This window comes from Passer montanus, unplaced genomic scaffold (assembly GCF_014805655.1).
Source record: "Passer montanus isolate IOZ18808 unplaced genomic scaffold, ASM1480565v1 scaffold22, whole genome shotgun sequence".
NCBI lineage: Eukaryota > Metazoa > Chordata > Aves > Passeriformes > Passeridae > Passer > Passer montanus.
Window position 1 is genome coordinate 566,847 of NW_024366815.1, and position 18,593 is coordinate 585,439.

Here is an 18,593-nt window from a genome sequence, read left to right on the forward strand (position 1 = left end):
TCAGTCTTTCCCACAGCCTGCCTCCCATCCCCCAGTCCCCCTTATACCCAAGCCAACAAAGCCAAAGTTTATCTTTTGTGCAAAGTCTAGACTTCGTGATTTCAGTTTGAACAGTAGAAACTTCAGGAAAACATAAAACTGGCAGAAACAGGAAGCTGGAATGGGAACTGCTTTTTATTTCTTCCCCTTCAACACGAACAGCTACACTTAATTTACACACTAGCTACATCCTAGCTAGTAGTTGTTGATTTTCCAAGGCATTGCAGCAACTACTTTAAAGTCCATCTCCAGCATCAAATGCTTTACAGCTCACAGCTCCATGTAAACTTGGAACCATCCGATTCATTCATCAGTCTGAAAAAAAAGCAGCACTTGTGATTTGGTCACCCTGATGAGGGCCTGATTCCAGAAGATATGTAAGACATCAGATACAAAACCCCACCTAAGAAACCCAAACCATCGAGCTATTAGGACACAGACAAAGTATCCCAAGCTCTCCTTCCAAGAGACTCCAGGGACACCAAGAAGACAGCAGAAACACATGGAAATGAGACAGGACCTCATGGATCTCACAAAGATACATTGAAATTTGCCATGCAAGTGAGAACACTTTTTACGAAGTGAGGGTGCCTCCCCTGCAGAAGGGTAGAAATTATTTGCACAGACACAAAAATCGTATGGTGGTCTTACAGGTGTACAAATCAATTGGTGCACAGGGCTAGTGCTAACTGTGGTGCGAAAACATGTGAAGCACAGAGATGAAGAAAAACAAGACTAATGTCTCCCTAAAGCAGCCAGTTTTGCTGGCATGCTTTAGGCATCCAGCAGATGGGGATGGGTCTAATCTGACTTTTCTGGAGCTTAGCACACCACAGATCGAGTATGGAGCTGTAGAGCTGTTTGGTTTTCACAGTCTGCATGGATATGGGCAGCTGTACCTGGTAAGACCGCACTGCTGCCAGGCCAAAACTGAACCACTTCCTCCAGCTCACAGGAGAGGTGAAAAAAATTACATCGTTTGTAGCATTGTACAAAGTGATGCTGAAATCATCTCTGCCAGGGCCAATTTCCACCCTGAGCCCAGGTGCAAGGGCGACCTATTCAGTACATCTTATGCCTCTACTACATGGGGTTTGAGTTTGGTTTGTTGCTGATACATTGGGGTTTTTGCTGATTTTTATTTTGACTGTGCCACAAGAGAAAAGTACCAGTGCATTCTACAACATTTTCACCTAGTGGGGTGGGAAGAAAAACAGGACACAATTGCCACTTGTATTAAAACTGTGCACCTCAGGCTACTTTCCCCTCATGGCAATCCTGGAGCCTGTGAGCCTACAGATAGCAAACTTCAAACCCCATGTATGATCCAAAGAAGGTCACATGTGTGCAAACACCAATGCTAGGGAAAGCCCCGAGACATTCTCAACAGCTTCCTGAAATTATAGTTTATCCAACCAGGCTTCAGAGTACAATTAGGAAGTAAAAACATGTAAATTATCTGTGTCATAAAAAACATTTAAATTATCTGTGTTTGGCTGTTTGTTGTTTTGTTTTTTTCTTTTTTTTATTTTAGCAGAAGTATTTTTCTGACAGTAATTATAAACACATAGGGGAAGACACTAATATTTGCAATGAAGTAGATATTCTTTAAGTTGTTGAGCTTGCCTAATAAACCACCAGGAGTTTTATCCTATTCAGAAAACACTTAGAAATCTGATCTACAAAGCTTGCAAGAACTCCCCAAAGGCATGTGTCTGTAATCTTTGGATCTCTCATAACCTGGACAAGAAGAAAAACCCAGCTCCACCTTATCCTTCTGGCCGTGAACATATTGCTTTACTGTCTCGAGGTGGCTGCCCAGATTTAACCATGCCATTTTAATTTTCCTCACTTTCAGGGAAATGAAGCTTATTATTTCAGTCCTGTAGGTCTCTTATTAAACTAAACCAATAAATCCCTCCCAATGCTGTTCCAGTGTTAAGGACAAGAGGAGCTTTAACATGCACAGTAGTTTAAAGGGAGATCTAAAAATAGAGCCCATTTTGCCAGTTCATTAAGTAGCTCTGGGATCAAGTGACGGTGACATCTCAATTGATTTCGAAGGAAAACGGCATTATCAGGGACACGCGGTCCTGGCACTGCACCAGAACGAACAACCGCCCTCGGACTCCTCGCCTCGGCAAAGCTCCAGCGTGACCAGGCTCTTAATTAGGTGAGATGGGGAGCAGGATTATGACAGTCTGCACTGTTTAACCGCAAACAGTTTGGCAATCCCTTACCTGATCTACAAAAACAAGACTGGATACAGAGGCTGATACAATTTAATAAGCAAACTGCTTTTCTGCTGCCCCTGCAGAGCTCCGCAGCTGCTGCCTTTCCCATCCGCAAGCCCACCCAATTCCCACGGCACAGCCTGGCTGGCTCTGCCGAGGAGTGCTAGCAGCATGCAGACCAGTTTATCCTGGTGGCTTGGGAATGAAGCAGTGAGAACCAGACTGAGAAGTCTACAGCATAACAAATTCTGTCCTACCTGCACTGGCAAAGCAAGTCCACCAGCAAGACAACTACTGCCCTTCTTCAGAACAATCATGTGAAAGAGGAATGGCTGCGCACCAGGGCAAGTTCAGTGGGAAAACACCACATCCTCTCTGGTCCCATTCACTCTCTGTCCTGGTCTCTGGCCACGACAACTTTTCCTCAAGCAGTACTACCCCAAACATTTAACCACTAATTGCCCAAACACCGCTGTCTGTGGGGCAGCCATCAGGAGGAACCCAAGAGGCCTCCACGAGGAGCCAGCACAGACTCTTCAGAGCAATGCCCCAAACACCCAACGCAAACCTTCACCTGCTGTTCCCTGCACCAAGTCTTTCTCCCCTGTCCCTTGAGAGAAGCTGATGCCGTAAAGCCCTTAACCTTTCAAAAAATTTTCAAGATTTTTTTTTTCCCACGATCTGGTACAATTCTAGCTGTTTCAGTTATTTGTGCAATTACTTTATTGCTTTATGGGGCACAGCATGCTTTAAGCCTTAAATGTATCTGCTAGGCAGGGAACTCCACATGCCCCTTTTGCCTTGCACAGAAAGTAAAATACCTTCACTTTTAAATTAGCTCTTTTTCACTTTAATTGAATCCATCTCACAGATAAATTACAAACTGCAGCACTATAATTTACGAGAATTAGCATTGCAAGTGATGCAGAGGACATGGATTTTCTAACCTTGGACAGCACTGAGTTTTCCATGCCTTACTGCTCTGTTTTAGTGCATGTACAAAGCTGCACAGATCCTAAAAAGAGGCTGATGAATGGAGACACACTGCATCAGGGGCTGCAGCACCCAGGGACATTTTTCCAAAACACAGTACATCTCAAAGCTCAGGCAGCTTCCTAAACTGAACCACAGGGCTCACAAGAAGTCCAGATTAAATCCAGATGTAGCAATTTTTGGTGCAAGCTAGAGGAGTCCCCTCTTCCAAGGACACTTGTATTGCTGCTCCTCTCTTTCATGACACAAAAGCAGAGAAGCACTTGGAGCCAGGGATGGAGGTAAAGAGAAGGAACATCACCTTCAGGTCAGCACTAATTCAGTGTCTTGAACTGGCACCTCTATAAAAACCAGTGCCCTGGTTGCTCCTCTGGCGCAAAACTGACAAGGCAGACAGTAGTTCTGCACATTTACCAGGGAGGCCTCGGGAGGGCTCAAATTTGGGCTGTGTTTGGCAGCACTGGTGAAGCAAAGCCTCCTCCACCACCTTTCCCAGAAGCTCACCTGGGAAATATGCATATTGGTAACACCAGGAGCAGCCCATACTTCCTCCTGCCCAGCCAAAGGGAACAGGAACCCAAGCCCTCCTTTACTTAATTTTATAGAAAGTGTTGGAAAACTGTTGGTTCATGTGCAGCAAGAGATTAGGAAATCTGATAAACAGTAAAGAACTGGAGCTGCCCAGCTTTCTGAATAGGTGGAAATGCCAAATAAACAAAACAAAAGCTTTTAAAGTGGTGTCTAGTCTGCCACTTTATGAAAAGCCTGCACTCAAAAGCGACCCTAAGCCTACAGTACAATGCAGTAGTTGCTAGACAGGGAATTACTATTCACTTCAGTAGGCACAAACCCCCAACAATTATTTTTATGTCTCTTCTCAAAATCTACAAAGTAGATACACAAGAGTAGATACAGAGTAGATATACAAGAGTAGAATCATGCACAAACCTGCACAAGAAACAAAACCTGACATTCACCAGCACAAAGATATCAGCAATATCTGCCTATGCCCACTCTGTAAACAGACTGGAAATGCACTGTGGCAGAGCTGAGCTACTCTCATCCTCTGTAATGGTATCTGCCTATGCCCACTCTGTAAACAGAAATGCACTGTGGCAGAGCTGAGCTACTCTCATCCTCTGTAATGTTATATTTATTTTTTGCAAGATGCTCCAAAACCTTTTTTGAATGTGTTTGACACCAGGAGCCTCCATGTGTTGACCACTGTTTAGAGGATGCTGGCAGGTTGTTGATGAAGCAGGGTCCCAGCTGTGCTGGCTCCAATGACTCACTGGTCAGAGCTGCAGCTAAGCAAAGCACACTTCATTTTCAGATATCCAAAGAGCCACTAAAATTATTCATAATGTTTTGAGGAGAAAAAAATTCTAAAAAATATCCTTTTAAATATGAAGAAATGCAGGAAATGGCTAACACAGTTATGTTTTCCAAGAAACACATATCGCAGACAACACATGCCTTGGAAACAGTAAAATGCTCCCAACAAAACAGTTCCCAATCCTTTTTGGACAAGATTACTCTTCTTCTGCAGTACATTATGATTTTCCACTAGAAACAGCTTTTGAGCTAAAGGGAATCCAATGCACACAAACAGATCCCTGCTGTTCTCTTTTTCATGCTTCATCCTTTTTTCCCCCCAAAACACAAAAAAAGCAGGACACATGCTTTCCATGCAGTTTAGTCACTGCCCACGAGATGTCTCTATGTGCTGCAGAGAGATCCCAGAAGACCAGTCTTAGTAAACAGCAGAGACCTAAGGGATTCCATGAATGTATGACAAACATGGAACTCAAGCAGTGTGAAAGCTGGTTCAGCTACTCCATTATTTTGTTAAATACGTGCTCAGTTCACAGCTTACTGCAAATCTGGAACCTTTACATCATAACAAACAATAAATTGCTTATCTTTTTTTCTTTCCTTTTTTTTTTTTAATGACAATCTTTTAATTCCCAGTGAAGGACAAAATATGCAATAATCACTCCTCAAAATAAACAGCTCTCCTGAGAATGAAACAAGACCTTCTTAATACCGACGTCAACCAACAGCTGCAGAGAGCGTTCCCATGACACCACTGGTGGAAGCTTTGGATTTCAGCTCCAAACTGGCATTTTATACCATCCTAAGTATACAAGAAGATGTGGAATATGTAAGAATTGTCTTTCATACCTGGATGAAGTGTCTTTCATACCTGCATCTTCAAGTGAAGCCTCATACATTACAGATGCTGCACAGCACATCACAAATTATTTTTACCTGATTCCAACCAAGATTGGACAGTGCACACGGTCAAAAATTTGCAGATGTGATTCTGAGACATTCACACTAACTCAAAAATTCTTGAGTATCAGCCTTCTGCTAATGTATGTGAACTGCATGGCTGTGACAGCATTTCTCTTGTTCCAGTGCCATGAGGGTGTTATTTTTAGCTTGTTGAAGGCAGTTCATCTCCTTCAAAACTGGGCAGTTATCCAAACAGCCAAACGAGAGACAGGCTGTACTGTATCTGATGCTTTATGGGAAAAGCCCTCATTCACAAAAACAAAGACGATGCAGAACCTGTACTGGAGATAAACTTGTGTTTCTATTACTCTGCTGACTCGGCTTTCAAATATATCACATGGGAAGAGCAAAGATTGTAACTCTGGGCATTGTCCACACTGTTATTTAAGGTCAAGTAAGAAAGGTTATGTTCCACCAGCCCAAGCAACAAGAGGTATTCATGATTTGTGGATAGCATCACGTCTACAGAGAACCCTTGAATTACTGGACCCTGGGTGAAAGAGTTTTCTCTTCTGGTCTTTGCCTTTAAGACAGAAGCAGTAGGAAAAGGCCCAGAAGGGCTGGGAGCCAGGCACAGGGAACGATAGGAGTGCTTTGAGGAGCTCCCTCCTGATATGAAGAACGTTAATGTCTCCTTGACAGGTGAATTTTATAATGTGTGAAAAACATTGTAATGTTTTTCAGTAATCCAGTGACACTGCACCCCTGGAGGCCTTTTGGCACTCTTCCTTCTCCCTCAGCTCATGTGATGTGTGCCAACACCTTCCCCCAGCCCTGACCAGTGTCACACCACCACAACCAGCCCATTGCTGAGCAACCCCTGCAACAAGTCCAACTGCAATTGCGTATTTTAATGTGATAGGTCTCCTAGAAACAACACATACTGTGACTGAGATTTGGTCTCCAAGCATTTAGCCATTTTCTCTTGCCCAAATTCCTAACTATATTTACTCTGAAAACCTGCTTCTGGAGCCACTGTAGGACCCAGGAGCCACAGCATGAGGGAAGGGCAGGGGCACAGACCCATCTATATGCTGGACATATAGACATATACTGTATCTCAGGTAGTATAGTATAAAGAAAGGTACAGTACAGCCAGACTTTCAAGAAATTCAGCATTTACAGCTGAGCAGCAGCTGTGAGCCATGCCAAGGTACAGCTGGACCCTGCCCTTGCCTGCCCTTCCCAGAGTGATGGGGCACAGGGCAGGATCTGCAAACATTGCCAGTCATCACCATAAAGAGGAAAAGAGTTGTTGAACACTTCCCAGTACATAAAAAAGCCCCACATCAGGCTCTTCAATTTCTTCCCCTCACCGCCCCCCCCCCACTACCCCCGAAGTAAAGCCTTTCATTGCTAAGCAAATTTCTGCCAGGAAAATATTTTTCTTGCTTTTCTCCCAGCCTTGCAGTGCTGTTTGAGGAGTGAGCTGTGTTTCTGCAGCCTGTGTTGAGACTGCAGTGCCCTAATGGGAACAAACACTCCGGTACTCCAAGTAACGAGGGCCCCTCTCCACGCCCTGCACACATTTAATTGTTGAGTTATGCTTCCTGTTCCTTCTCAATGCTAATGCTTTCTCTGAAATTCTCTCTCAGTGTTTCCAGAAGAACTTTTGACCCCAAGACTGTTTTTAAAGTTATGGCATTGTTATCCTGTTCTTCATTATGTTTGCATGGCTACAGGTAATTATGTGTGGATTCCCTGGTAAGATAGAAAGGCTCATGGCAGAAAACCACTAGTCAGTCCTACAGCACAGAAAAAAAATATAAACTGAGAAGAAGTGGACTTAAACAAATGCAATTCTTCACATTCACCAAACAGGTTTATTTATCCCCTTTCAGCTACATGTCTTGCACGAAAACCACAAGTGGGCTTTGGCAGGGATCAGGTAACTCAGACCACGCAGGGAACCTTCAGCAGCAGACATCCTGTTTCTGTTGCTGGTAGGAGGGTGAAGACCTTGCAGGGTCACGGATGTCTCTGTGTGCAATGTGCCTGACGCTTCCCACTCTTCAGGTCATCTCAAAATGGTTAAATATGAGTAGAAAGGCCCTGATACCCCACAGGAGGGTCACGCAGCTGGGCCACTGCCAGAGGCGGTGTCCCCAGGGCTTGCCTGCATGGTGAGCCCGGGCACAGGGAGGCAAATTCCCTTCCCAGTGCCCCCTCAAAAGGAAGAGATGAGAGTGACCTCCTTTTCTCTTTTTACAGTTCTATTCTGCATGGAACAGAGACAGCTCAGGGTCCTGCCTCCAGCATCAGGAATAGCAGATTTAAGAATCTGGGGAGAACACAAGATCTAAGTACAGACCAGCAGTCCTCAGCCTTCCATCCCTGCCCCCAGCAAGTACAGATCCAAACCTTCCAAGGCAGACACCCTCTTGCTGTGTTTTACTAACCTGTAGAAATTTCAAGCCATTAATATAAAGGTGATCACTGAAGCTGAACATTTTAAAAATATTCAGACCATCAGATATTGAACCACACAAAGGCAAGTAACTTCTGAAGAAACTAAGAATGGCACATGCTTCTGTCTAGGGCCCCAAACCCCCCCCAAATTCATTGGACACTTTGTAAATTCTTGGTAGATTAGCCTTCTCTTTAGAGTTCACTTCCCAGGTAGCTCCACCAGCCAGCACAGCAATGACAGACTCAATTTCAAGCAACAGAAACACTAGTAAAAGTGAATTAAAATTACAAAGAAATCATCCAAGGTAAATATTGTCATATTATCCTATTTCACACCTGGACATAACTAGTGACATTTTAGAATAGCAGTGTCAACTGCACATGGCAAAATATGGATTGGGGTGGAGGAGTTTAAAATCCCTAAAATGTCTCAGGACCATTTAGGATAACACAACTCTCTGACCAGTGCTTCAGCTCTGAAGTTAAGGAATGTTTTGGACAAACTGCTCCTGAAAGAAATGAACTTTAAGGATATTAATGTAATCCTTTTTCTGCCTGGCAGCACAAGTCTTAATGAAGTTAAAACTTTAAGGCATGTTTCATGTTAAACAGGGCTTTACATAAGAAGACTGTAAAAGCAGAACTCCCTTTAAATTGCGATTATGTGATTTTTATTAATGAAACTTAACAAGTGGACTTTCAAGTAAGACTTAAAGTGATACTTCTCTTAAATTACAGTTTTCAAGTGTCACTAAACTCTTCTGCTGTGTCCTGCAGAAGCTGACTAGCTCAGACTCTATTTCCCTGTCTAAAAATGCTGGAGCAGAACTTAAAAGCGCTGGAAACTGCTTATGGGGAAATTTTTTAACAACAGCATCTCGAAAAGATAATTTTAATTTTTACTATTTTTTTTCCACAGATTTTAAAAATAAGCCAGTTTGGATCTTGGTGGGGTGTCCCATTTCAAAACAGTGACCACTTACATCACTTTCCTTACGAGCATGGTCCAGATGAGTTCTAAGCAGCTACAAGGATGAATATTTGAATACATACCTTCATTCCAAGTGATTGTTTTTTCTGCCTGGTTCAGCCTTTAGGCAATGAGGTGCTAAAGTACAAGTCCATCAGGTCTATTAATTATGCCTCTGAACACTCAGCAGTGAATTATATATAAAGATAAGTTAATGACACAATACCTCTGACAAGCCTAGAAGCTCCTGCAAGTTTTTTAGTATCTTCTAGACTTGTTTAAAAATTAGACAGACATTGTTCTAGGTCAGAAAAGAGACAGTGAAGCCTCAGCTGACAATAAAACACTCTGAATTACTCATTATGACATAACCACCCAGCACCTGACAGCACCCTTTAAGTCCCTCCAAAGCCCCGCAGAGTACACAAGAAAATCCATTAACCTCTTGTCAGAGGTGAGAAAGGTAACTCCTGGACATGGCTGAGTTAGGACTCGGCTTCAAATCTAAGATGTCTGACTCTTAGACTGAGATCACAGTCTCAGTTATCTGGTGCAGACCTTGAGTACCACCCATCCTGAAAGTCTAATACAATTACATTTGCGCTGATTAAAAATAGTCCAGCTTAGTTCCTGCTTTAATCCTCAGCCACACTGTCATCCCTTATCTACAGAACAGATATAAAGAAATACATGTGAGAGAAAGAGAAGACACAAGAATACCATCAAAAGCATGAGAGCACCACAGAGCAGTGATTTGCAGAGCAATTTTGCAATAATAAATTGGACTACACATTTATATACATTTAAAAATAAAATCTTGCAATGCTTTGATTTCATACTGGCCTTGAAATCAGCTTCTAAGCTTTGCTATGAAAAATCCCCCCCAGTCTTGCCAGGTGGAAAAAAGCCACATGAATTTTATCTTTTCCATAAGTTTACCTTCCTTTGCGGTATGGAGTATTTGCACAGCCCAGCCCAGCGCAGGCTGCCCAGACCTGAGTAGGATGGATGAGGATGTAGGTAAAGCTGAGAAGTTTACACAGTACAGACTGCCCACCCCAGGCTGCAGCGAGCCCCGTCTGCACTCTGAGGCTGACACAGCAATTGCAAGGGGAACACAAACACATTCTGTGCTTTGGATCAGAAAAGCAATGATTTCATCTGCAGATCAAGCAAAAACAGAAGAGGTCCTAAAGTCACCAAAAACTTATTACATTTCTTTAAATTACATCCTTTCAACAAAAGAAATTACTAGAAGCAAAAAAGACAATGAAAAAAAAGCCCTGCTGCTACTTTCTAAAGTGTTTATTGTACCCATATTTCTGTGATTTCCCCTCAACCTTCCAATGATATGTTCTGAAAGCAAAGAGCTATTGCCAGCAGGGGTGAGAGTGCCCAACAGGCAGGCAAATCCAGCTGGCTCTGAGTTAGTGGCCACCACCATTGCCAGCTGCAGTGGCACTGTGATAGACATCAGGGCAGGCTCTAAACTCAAGTCCAAGCAGAAGGGCTCTGGGAAGCTCATGCAGCTGTGTCCTCATGGTCACAAGCACCTCAACCATCTTGAGCTTCCCTGAGCACTACATTAATCTGGAAAGGAAACAACTGATGAAAAAGACATCACTGGCAACCAGGCAGAGCCTTGCTGGAATAGACGTGAGCAAACCAAATGACAAATAACTCCCAGGGCTGAAAGAGTCAGTGGAATGCCAGGGAGCTTAATCCTGAAGCCACACATAATTAAATTTTGTCAAAATTGATTTTTATATTTAAGTGCTGCCGAGCCATAGCCTTATTAGAAATCACCAGAACAGAAAGCATGATATGTAGAAGAATTCAAAGTATTTTGATAGTTGAAAGAATGCTTAGATGCCCACTCAAGTTCGCATACAAACACTACACCAACATCAGCATGCTAAGCGTCCCACATTTATTTGTTTTTCCCTTCAGCCCCCAAAAAAGGCACCCTGGCACATAGAAGAGAAGACAGTGACGAAGTAACAAAATTTGTCAGAGTATTAAGATCTGTGAGAGTGTTATAAACATTGACTCAAAGTAAGTCAGACACAACAGGCAGGTAGAAAGTAAACACCAGAATCATGAGACTCATCCTGGGGAATAGCATTTTTGCTCAAGTGTAAGTGTAAAAATATAAAATCAAAACAAATCACCAAGCCAGTATCGTATCTGAGCCATCCAAAGGTTTAACTGATTTATTTTAACAGAAAAGAGTGTGAGAGGACGACAAGAAGAGATAATAAGAAATAGATAAAACCTTCAAGTGAATCCACCTGCCTTCCCTTGCTTGAAAACCAGTCCACAAGCTCTTTAGATTAAAAACATAATTTTATTTTTTGTCTGCACCATACAAGAGAGGCCCAGAAGACCTATGAAGTTTCATAGAGCTGCTGCATTACAAATAAATAACAATAACCCACTTAATCTCTTCTTAATGCAGCCCTGAAGGGAATGCAAGTGAGATTATCAACCAGCAGCATTTATTCAGAACTTCAACTACAGTTCACAGCCAGAAATTCCTATCCATCCTCCAAAGTGTCTGTTGGCTTTGACAGAGCAAATACAAATTTCAAGACACGGATCATAAACTGTTAAAGAAGTTTTGTTACAAAAGGAGGGGAAAGAAGAGCATGTAACTGCGTAAGCATGGCAAGAGACTTTGCATCAGATCCAACAAAAGCAGTGGAAGTGGCTGGAAAACAATCGAAGAGAAAAACAAAACCATGATTGCAACATAGGCTGGAGGCCTCGAGAGCTCCTGTTCCCTGTGCTGCTGCCTTGCTGCAGCTCAGAGATGGCAAAGGTTGTGGTAAATGCCATCCCTTTTCCAGCTCCTTCCCCACATCCCGTGCAGAGAAGGGCTGGGTGGGATGGGGTTGCGTGGTCCCAAGGACGCGCTCTGTGTCAGGCTGTAGAAGAATGCGACTGATGCAAATGGGCTTTGAGAGAGAGAGTAAAAATGTCACACCAAGACCACACTTACAGCAACCAGTTTTTCAGGAGACACATTCACTCCTTTCACATCTTCTTCTTCTGGCTCTTCGTTTTCCTTATTGTCAGTGCAAGAGACAGAGTCTTGGACTGAGCAAGTGCTGAGCAAGTCTGGCAAACTGGTAGATGGATACTTCAGAAGATCCCCTTCAGAAGATTCCTACCCGAGAGACAACACAATATATTACATCACATGCAGAAAAACACCAGTGTCACAGTAAAACTGCCCCATCTCACCTGGCCAGTGTGAGCTCCCTGGTAATCCTCCCCGTGTTACACACTTCCACATGCTCAAACTGTTAATGGTCTAGTTATAAAAAGCAGGCTTGGTTTTAAAGTGTATATACAAGTAAACATAGGCCAATGCACATTTAAAACATTTATATTTCATAAAGAAGAATTTAAAATAAATGCTTCTTCAGCAGCCTGTTCCTCCCCGCTTTGGATTTAGTAAATGTCACAGAGTGAACTGAGAGTTGACAGACCTCATTACTCATTCCATTGCAACCCAAATCACACCCTGTGCTTCTGTTCCCTCCTTATGGATGCTCCCTTTACATGTTTATCTACCTACAGACATAAGAATAATACACTGACAATGCTACTTAGGACAATACAATGAAAACTGACCCAGCAATCCTCTACCAACTCATTCCTGATGCTCAAGCATCTGCTTCCAGTCTTTGCCATGTTTTCTGGCAGGCAAACCTGTGCCTCAGCCAAAAGCAGTGGCCAGACAGACTCACTGCTTTCAGAACAATTTCTGTGTTACTGATCGCCAGACCAAAAGGACAAGCTGCATTTCTATACTAACAAATAATGAATACCCAGAGGGACCTACTAGGGAGCACTTCATTTATGTACACCTTTTCTGGGACTGCCAGAAATACAGGACAGGCTGTATTTCCTACTGCTTGCCTTTCCAAGTCCCCCTTCCAGGGACATGAAAACTGTCCAAGTGCACAGAGCACAGGACAAGCAGATTTACAGGCTGATCAGGGAAGTGAAGTTTTATGCCCCAAGTTTATGCATGATGATTATTTTGATGAGGTCACCATAGGAACAAGTACTTAATTTTAAGGAGAAATAAATGCAGTCTACTGCCTTGTGCTTTGGCAGAGTCCAGCTGTCTAAAGGAAACACAAAATTACCTACTTGAGGACAAAGTGCAGTGTTTCCAGAAAAAACACTTGTGGGGTTAATGCCAGACTGTGACTCTGAAGAAGGTCTGCAATGAACTTTATTGTCTAACAGAAATGTTAGAGAAGTCACAAGCTCTTCACTTGGGATATGGTGGAATGGAGGATCTTTTGAAAAACATGTGCATGCAGCAGCCAGGGAGGCCTTAAGAGCATGCAGACATTAAAGTCACAGAAACCTGCTTTGGGATGGCTGGGGAAATCTGAAGGTGAAGCTAAGAAAAAAATTTAAAATTCTGACACAGTGGCTTGCTGACACCTGGAAATGCAGGTAATATGAGTGCTCTGTTTGGGCCAATATGTTCCTGTCACCACCTCAAAGGCCCTGGTGACCCCCACATAGCAGGCAGGTCCTAATTTGAGATCCCTGGGTGCTTTTGGGAGTCACTTGGCCACGCACCAAACACCTGCAGCAACCTAGGTCCAGGGGCAGCAGGATATGCTCCATGGAGAAGAGCAAATGGAGGTGAGCAGGATTTTCTTAAACAAAGAAGCAAAATATTATGTAATATCCCCTCAACCTCTTCTGTGATCAAGGCAGAACAAAGAATCCAACTGATGAATGAGTTCCGCTCTCATTTCCCTGAAATTTCATGTTCCTTTATCTGTAAGAGCCCCATTCCACACTGTTAACAAGGACAAAATAAGGAACTCAAGCCAAGAGATCATTTTCAAGAAATCTCAGGCACACAGATAGGACAGAGATAGAGGTACACAGGCTGTGCAGGCAGGAAGCAGAAGAGGCTCAGAACAGCCTGCTTTACTTAGCATGTAATTTTAAGCAAATGGTTTTGGCCGAAACTTAGGTAACGTCTGCATGAATAAATACTCATCTGCACACTGAGTGACAGTGACAGTACAAGCAAATCATTAATTTGGTCTATACTGTGCTGATTTGCCACAGATTTATGGCAGCTATTGATATATTTCCCCTCGCTGTGCATTAAATTTAGAGCAGCAGAAGTGCACACGTGATCCCCTGTGGAAAATATGCCCTTTTCACGCAGCACTTGCTCAAACGCCTGTGGATGTACACTTGTGAGACCACCCAGGAGATGTCTGTACCTTGCTAGAGACCACCAGCTGCACCAGGCCAGCGGCCGAGCGGAGGAGGGCCACGGCGTCCTGGTGGGAGAGCCCCACCAGAGACTGCCCGTTGATCATGAGGAGCTCGTCGCCGGCCATCAGCCTGCCATCCCTGCAGAAACAGAGTGGGAACACGGAGCTGCAGGGTGCTTCTGCCACAGTGCCCGGCTCCGCTGGAACGCGGTCTGATATGGAGGCATGGACAATGTATGATCTCACTATGCTAAGCTTGCACTGATCAGTGCAGTATTTCTTTCTAGAAAAAGGGGCTCAGAAAGGTGCCCACCCGAAATCATTGGTATAACCAGGGGAACTTCACCCTCTTTGCAGGGCTGAGACTCCACAAGTCCTCTCTGTGACTCACTGGATTAGGTAAGGGAACAGCAACAAGCCTCAGCTCCACCCCATCAGGAACAGCAGGGCAGTCAGTAAGCACCCTGGTGTTGCACAACTGATCCCATGGGAAAGGCACATCTTCCAAAAATGGACTTGGGGGAAAAGCCCAACAAGCCATCAAACTCCTTGGTTTTCCTACAACACCAAGGAAGTGTTTGATCTGTCTACAGTTGGGACAAAATCTTCTAGAAGAAGCTTCAGTGATCAAACGCAAAAATAAGTTTTTAGCCTGACACTGCCATATTCTCACCCTCACCCTGGGAGGGCCAAACTCCAAACTCCTCTCATGAACCCAGGTAACAGTGATGGCTGTGGTTATTCCATCACACCCACCACCATGAAAGCACCACTGTCACCTCACCTGTGTGCAGAGCCGCCTTCCTCCACATGGGTGACGATGATGCTGTGAGGGGACCGCTTTGACCCTCTGCCTCCTGTTATCTGGATTCCCAGCCCGTCCGTCCCCTTCAGGATGTGCATCTTCCATATGCGGCAACCTTCTCGCTGAGAGAAAACGTGCAGAAAGTCCTTCAATTTGGATTTGGAATACCAAGAGAGGGCTGGGAGGGTATGGGAGGGAGCTATTTAGCACCTTGCTGCCCATCACCACACACCTGTATAGCCCAAGCTATACTGGTGCTTCTGCAGAGCTTTGCTATGTTAGCTGCGGTCCAAGCGAAGGAGGTAGAAAGGAGGAGGCAGTACAGAGCAGGGTCAGCACGTAGAAGTTTCCTTGCAGGGGTGTTTGCAGCTTTTCTGAGCCAGGCAGATGCACTGCTCTCAATGCCCTGATCCTTCCTGGAGCAACCAGCGGCCTCAAACCCCTTCGCCAAAACTCAAGGATGAGCCGTGCAGGGCTGCAGAGGACCCAGATGTGGTTCAAGGGGGACCTTGAACATCAGGTGGTGCAGCTGCTGTTGCAGCAGGGACCAGACTTGCATCACACAGCAGTGCTTCCCTCTCCAGAGGGGTTTGCAGGATTTGAGACACAGGAAAAAAATCACCAACTTAAAATTATCAGCTGCCAATCAAGTATTTCTTACTGGGCAGCTGTGGCACAGATTGTAAATAATAAATTTACCCACTGTGGAGAATAATTTTCAGTATAAGTAAGGTAATAAGCAATGTTCACGACACCTTTATTGGTTTTGGTTATTTTTAATTGCTGTAAAGATTAAACCAAAAAGCAGTTTACAAACTTCAGAGCAAAATGAAATGCAAAACAGAAACTAGCTCCCATGAGTCCTACTGCCAGGACTGGGCACAAGGAAACACAAGTGTGACAGTATCAGCAGAGCAAAAAAGGAAAGAGAAAAACAAGCGAGCAAGACAAGTAAGGCAGTTGCCAGGATGCTGTCAGAGAGGGGAAGAACCAGGACTACAGGATTATGAAAAACCCTTGGAAGTTTTCAAGCTTGTAAGACAGCAAAATGCACAATTCGGAGGCAATTTTTAAGCCATGTGTTGTAGTCACCAGGCACCAGGTCAGCTATTTCTGACTGGGTGTGTTATGCACACAAGTAACATTCTCACACTACCCAAACGCCCAAGTAGCAAAGATGATTAAAATTTCATAGCAAACTGTGAAGAGCATGCACAAATTGCTACTTGTTTCTGAGAAGGAGAACTGCTAAATATATCGGCAAACCCAAGGGCTGTAGCAGCAACCTGCAGATTTTAGGCCACTGTTGTTTATCAGAGTATTAAGTGAAGAAAACATGGGGGTTTTTTTCACTTGATCCCTGAAACTCTTAAAATACAACTTTTTCAGATAAAGGAAAAAAGAGGTCAGTAGCTACAACAATATCTTAAGAATAAAGTGAAAAATAACAGGAATAATTAATTATTATCAATACTAACATTACCAATGTTAACATGAATATTAATAATAACAGCAACTATAATATTAATGAAACCCAGCCCTCAGACCACAGGTAGGTAGGAGAAACACAAAAACCAAACCACATTCCATGAGAGGTGACCCAAAACTTTGAACCTGGAAACATACACCTGTGGGTAATTTGTTAACTTGAAAGCCTTGCAGATGGGCAATATCCCAGCAGGTTTAACTAGGATCTTCAATGCCTTTATAAAAACCCAGTCTCCAGCTGAATAACAGGACATGTCAGGACAGAGGATGCTTTAAAATAAATTAGAGTGACACATGAGACACTGTGTTAAATGCAGGGGCAAGAGTCAACTATATTTATCTAGTTAAAAAACAGAACTGAGCTACAGCATGAAAATGCTCCAGAGAAGTTTTATTGCTGTGAAGTACCTTGCACACATAACGAAGACAGTACACCAGAAAAATACAATCTCTCTACCTCCCCCAGTTAAGCCCAGGCTGAAAGGACGACCATCCATTCTCCTCATAAGATGCCACTTTGAATGTCCCTTTGTTAAACCCTGTTTGGAAGCAGACTTTTCCATAAAATTTAACAATGCAGTCATAAAATTGCCTTTAATGACTTGGAAAAGCTTTTTGGAATGTAAGTTACACCAAGGCCCACGATGTGCCTGGCTTGCACTTCTTAGCGCTCTTCTCTATCACACATTTTATTGCAAAAATTCCCAAATTTATTATTAACTGACCAACTCTCAAATATTCATATACAGAACACTTAATAAGAGCAAATGGCAAGACTCTACTGCTCTTGATGCAAGTACCAATTTCATTCCCTTTGAATGCCCACTAAAATCAAAAGCTGTTGCAAAGTCATCAAAAGCACTTGCAAAGTAAAGCACTGCTCAGTGCAAACATGGGCAGAAAAACACATCCACAAAGACAACAAAACTCTCTGGCACATGCCCAAACATGTATTTCTTTCACTCATTTTCAAATGCCACTGCCACCAAGTCCTGTGTAAGAAAACACTGCCCCTTCAGTCCCTGGTCAGCTACAGGAATTTCACTGGGAATAAACAACTCAGTGCCGTCAGCTGGAAATCAGAACCCCTCACTGTTCTTTCCCTTTCCTTCATAAAACATTCATAGCTCTTCACTTAACCATGCACTGAAAGCAAACGCCCCCCACCAACACACATGTACCTCTGAGGGATGTCACTCCCAGATTTTGAAAGCTATGTATAAAAGAATAGACTGCCAGCCTTTCCTTGAGGCCTCTGGAGAAAGGGGGTGTCCAGCAGAACCCCCTTTCCCTCCCCATGAAGCTGCTGTGTTCTCTGTACAGAGCAGCATGGGATACTTCACAGCTGGCTAAAAATGGTGCTGCTTTGAATGTGCATCTTAGGTGTGTCCATCACAGGAAAGCCTTAATAGTAAAGCTCTGTGCCAATTCTAAGGATTTATAAAAGCATTTAAATTTTACTTAAAGCTGATTTTGCTGAGTTATTGGGGACTCCCAGGTTAAACAACACCAAGCTTAAATGCTTAAAAACAAAAGTAGCAATGAATGTTTATTTTTGAAAATTGTTGAAGTATCCTACTTTCAAGCTTTCCTTCGTGAACAAAAAGACTACAAGCTCACTTAGTCTTTAAATGAAAGCTAGGATTCTGGTGCATTCACTCCACTCTAGAGACTTGCAATACCCAAAGGAAACTCCTAGTGTAGTTAGTTTTGGCATTTTGCAGGTCTGATGTCACTGCCCTTGGAGCCTGCTTAATCCCTGCCCAGAGTATGAGTTTAAATGCTGACCGCTCTTCTTTGATCAGCTGCACGATTCCAGTTGCTGCTCAGCTGCTGTCAGTTCCACATTTCTATTAACATCTGAATTTTCCCATCCTCTTAGAATAATTCTCACAGCTTCACTTATAAATAACTCAGAATAACCTCCCCCCAGCTTTGTTCACCAGTGACACAAGAAATCTGCACATATGTGCTCACAGCTCTGGGTGCAAAAACATTTCAAGCACAAAGCACAGATGTGCTGATGCCAGCTCAGTCCCAAACTCCAGAAATCCTCATCAAGGACAGAGTGCAAGGCACTACCAGCCCCT

At 43.5% G+C, this 18,593-nt stretch overlaps 1 protein-coding gene across 3 annotated transcripts in view; it reads right to left on the reverse strand.

Moving 5' to 3' along the window:
* The window catches only part of PDZD2 (PDZ domain containing 2), a 138,663-nt gene that overhangs the window by 40,773 nt on the left and 79,297 nt on the right, over positions 1–18,593 (reverse strand). For 2 of the 3 annotated variants that reach the window (XM_039709868.1, XM_039709865.1), the window contains exons 3-5: positions 14,995–15,137; positions 14,217–14,349; positions 11,945–12,112 (exon numbers count right to left, since the gene is read on the reverse strand). The exons of the other annotated variant lie outside the window; for it this stretch is intronic. In XM_039709868.1, coding sequence (XP_039565802.1) covers positions 11,945–12,112; positions 14,217–14,349; positions 14,995–15,137 — 444 coding nt within the window. The remainder of the gene's footprint in view (positions 1–11,944; positions 12,113–14,216; positions 14,350–14,994; positions 15,138–18,593) is intronic. 3 annotated transcript variants of the gene reach the window in all.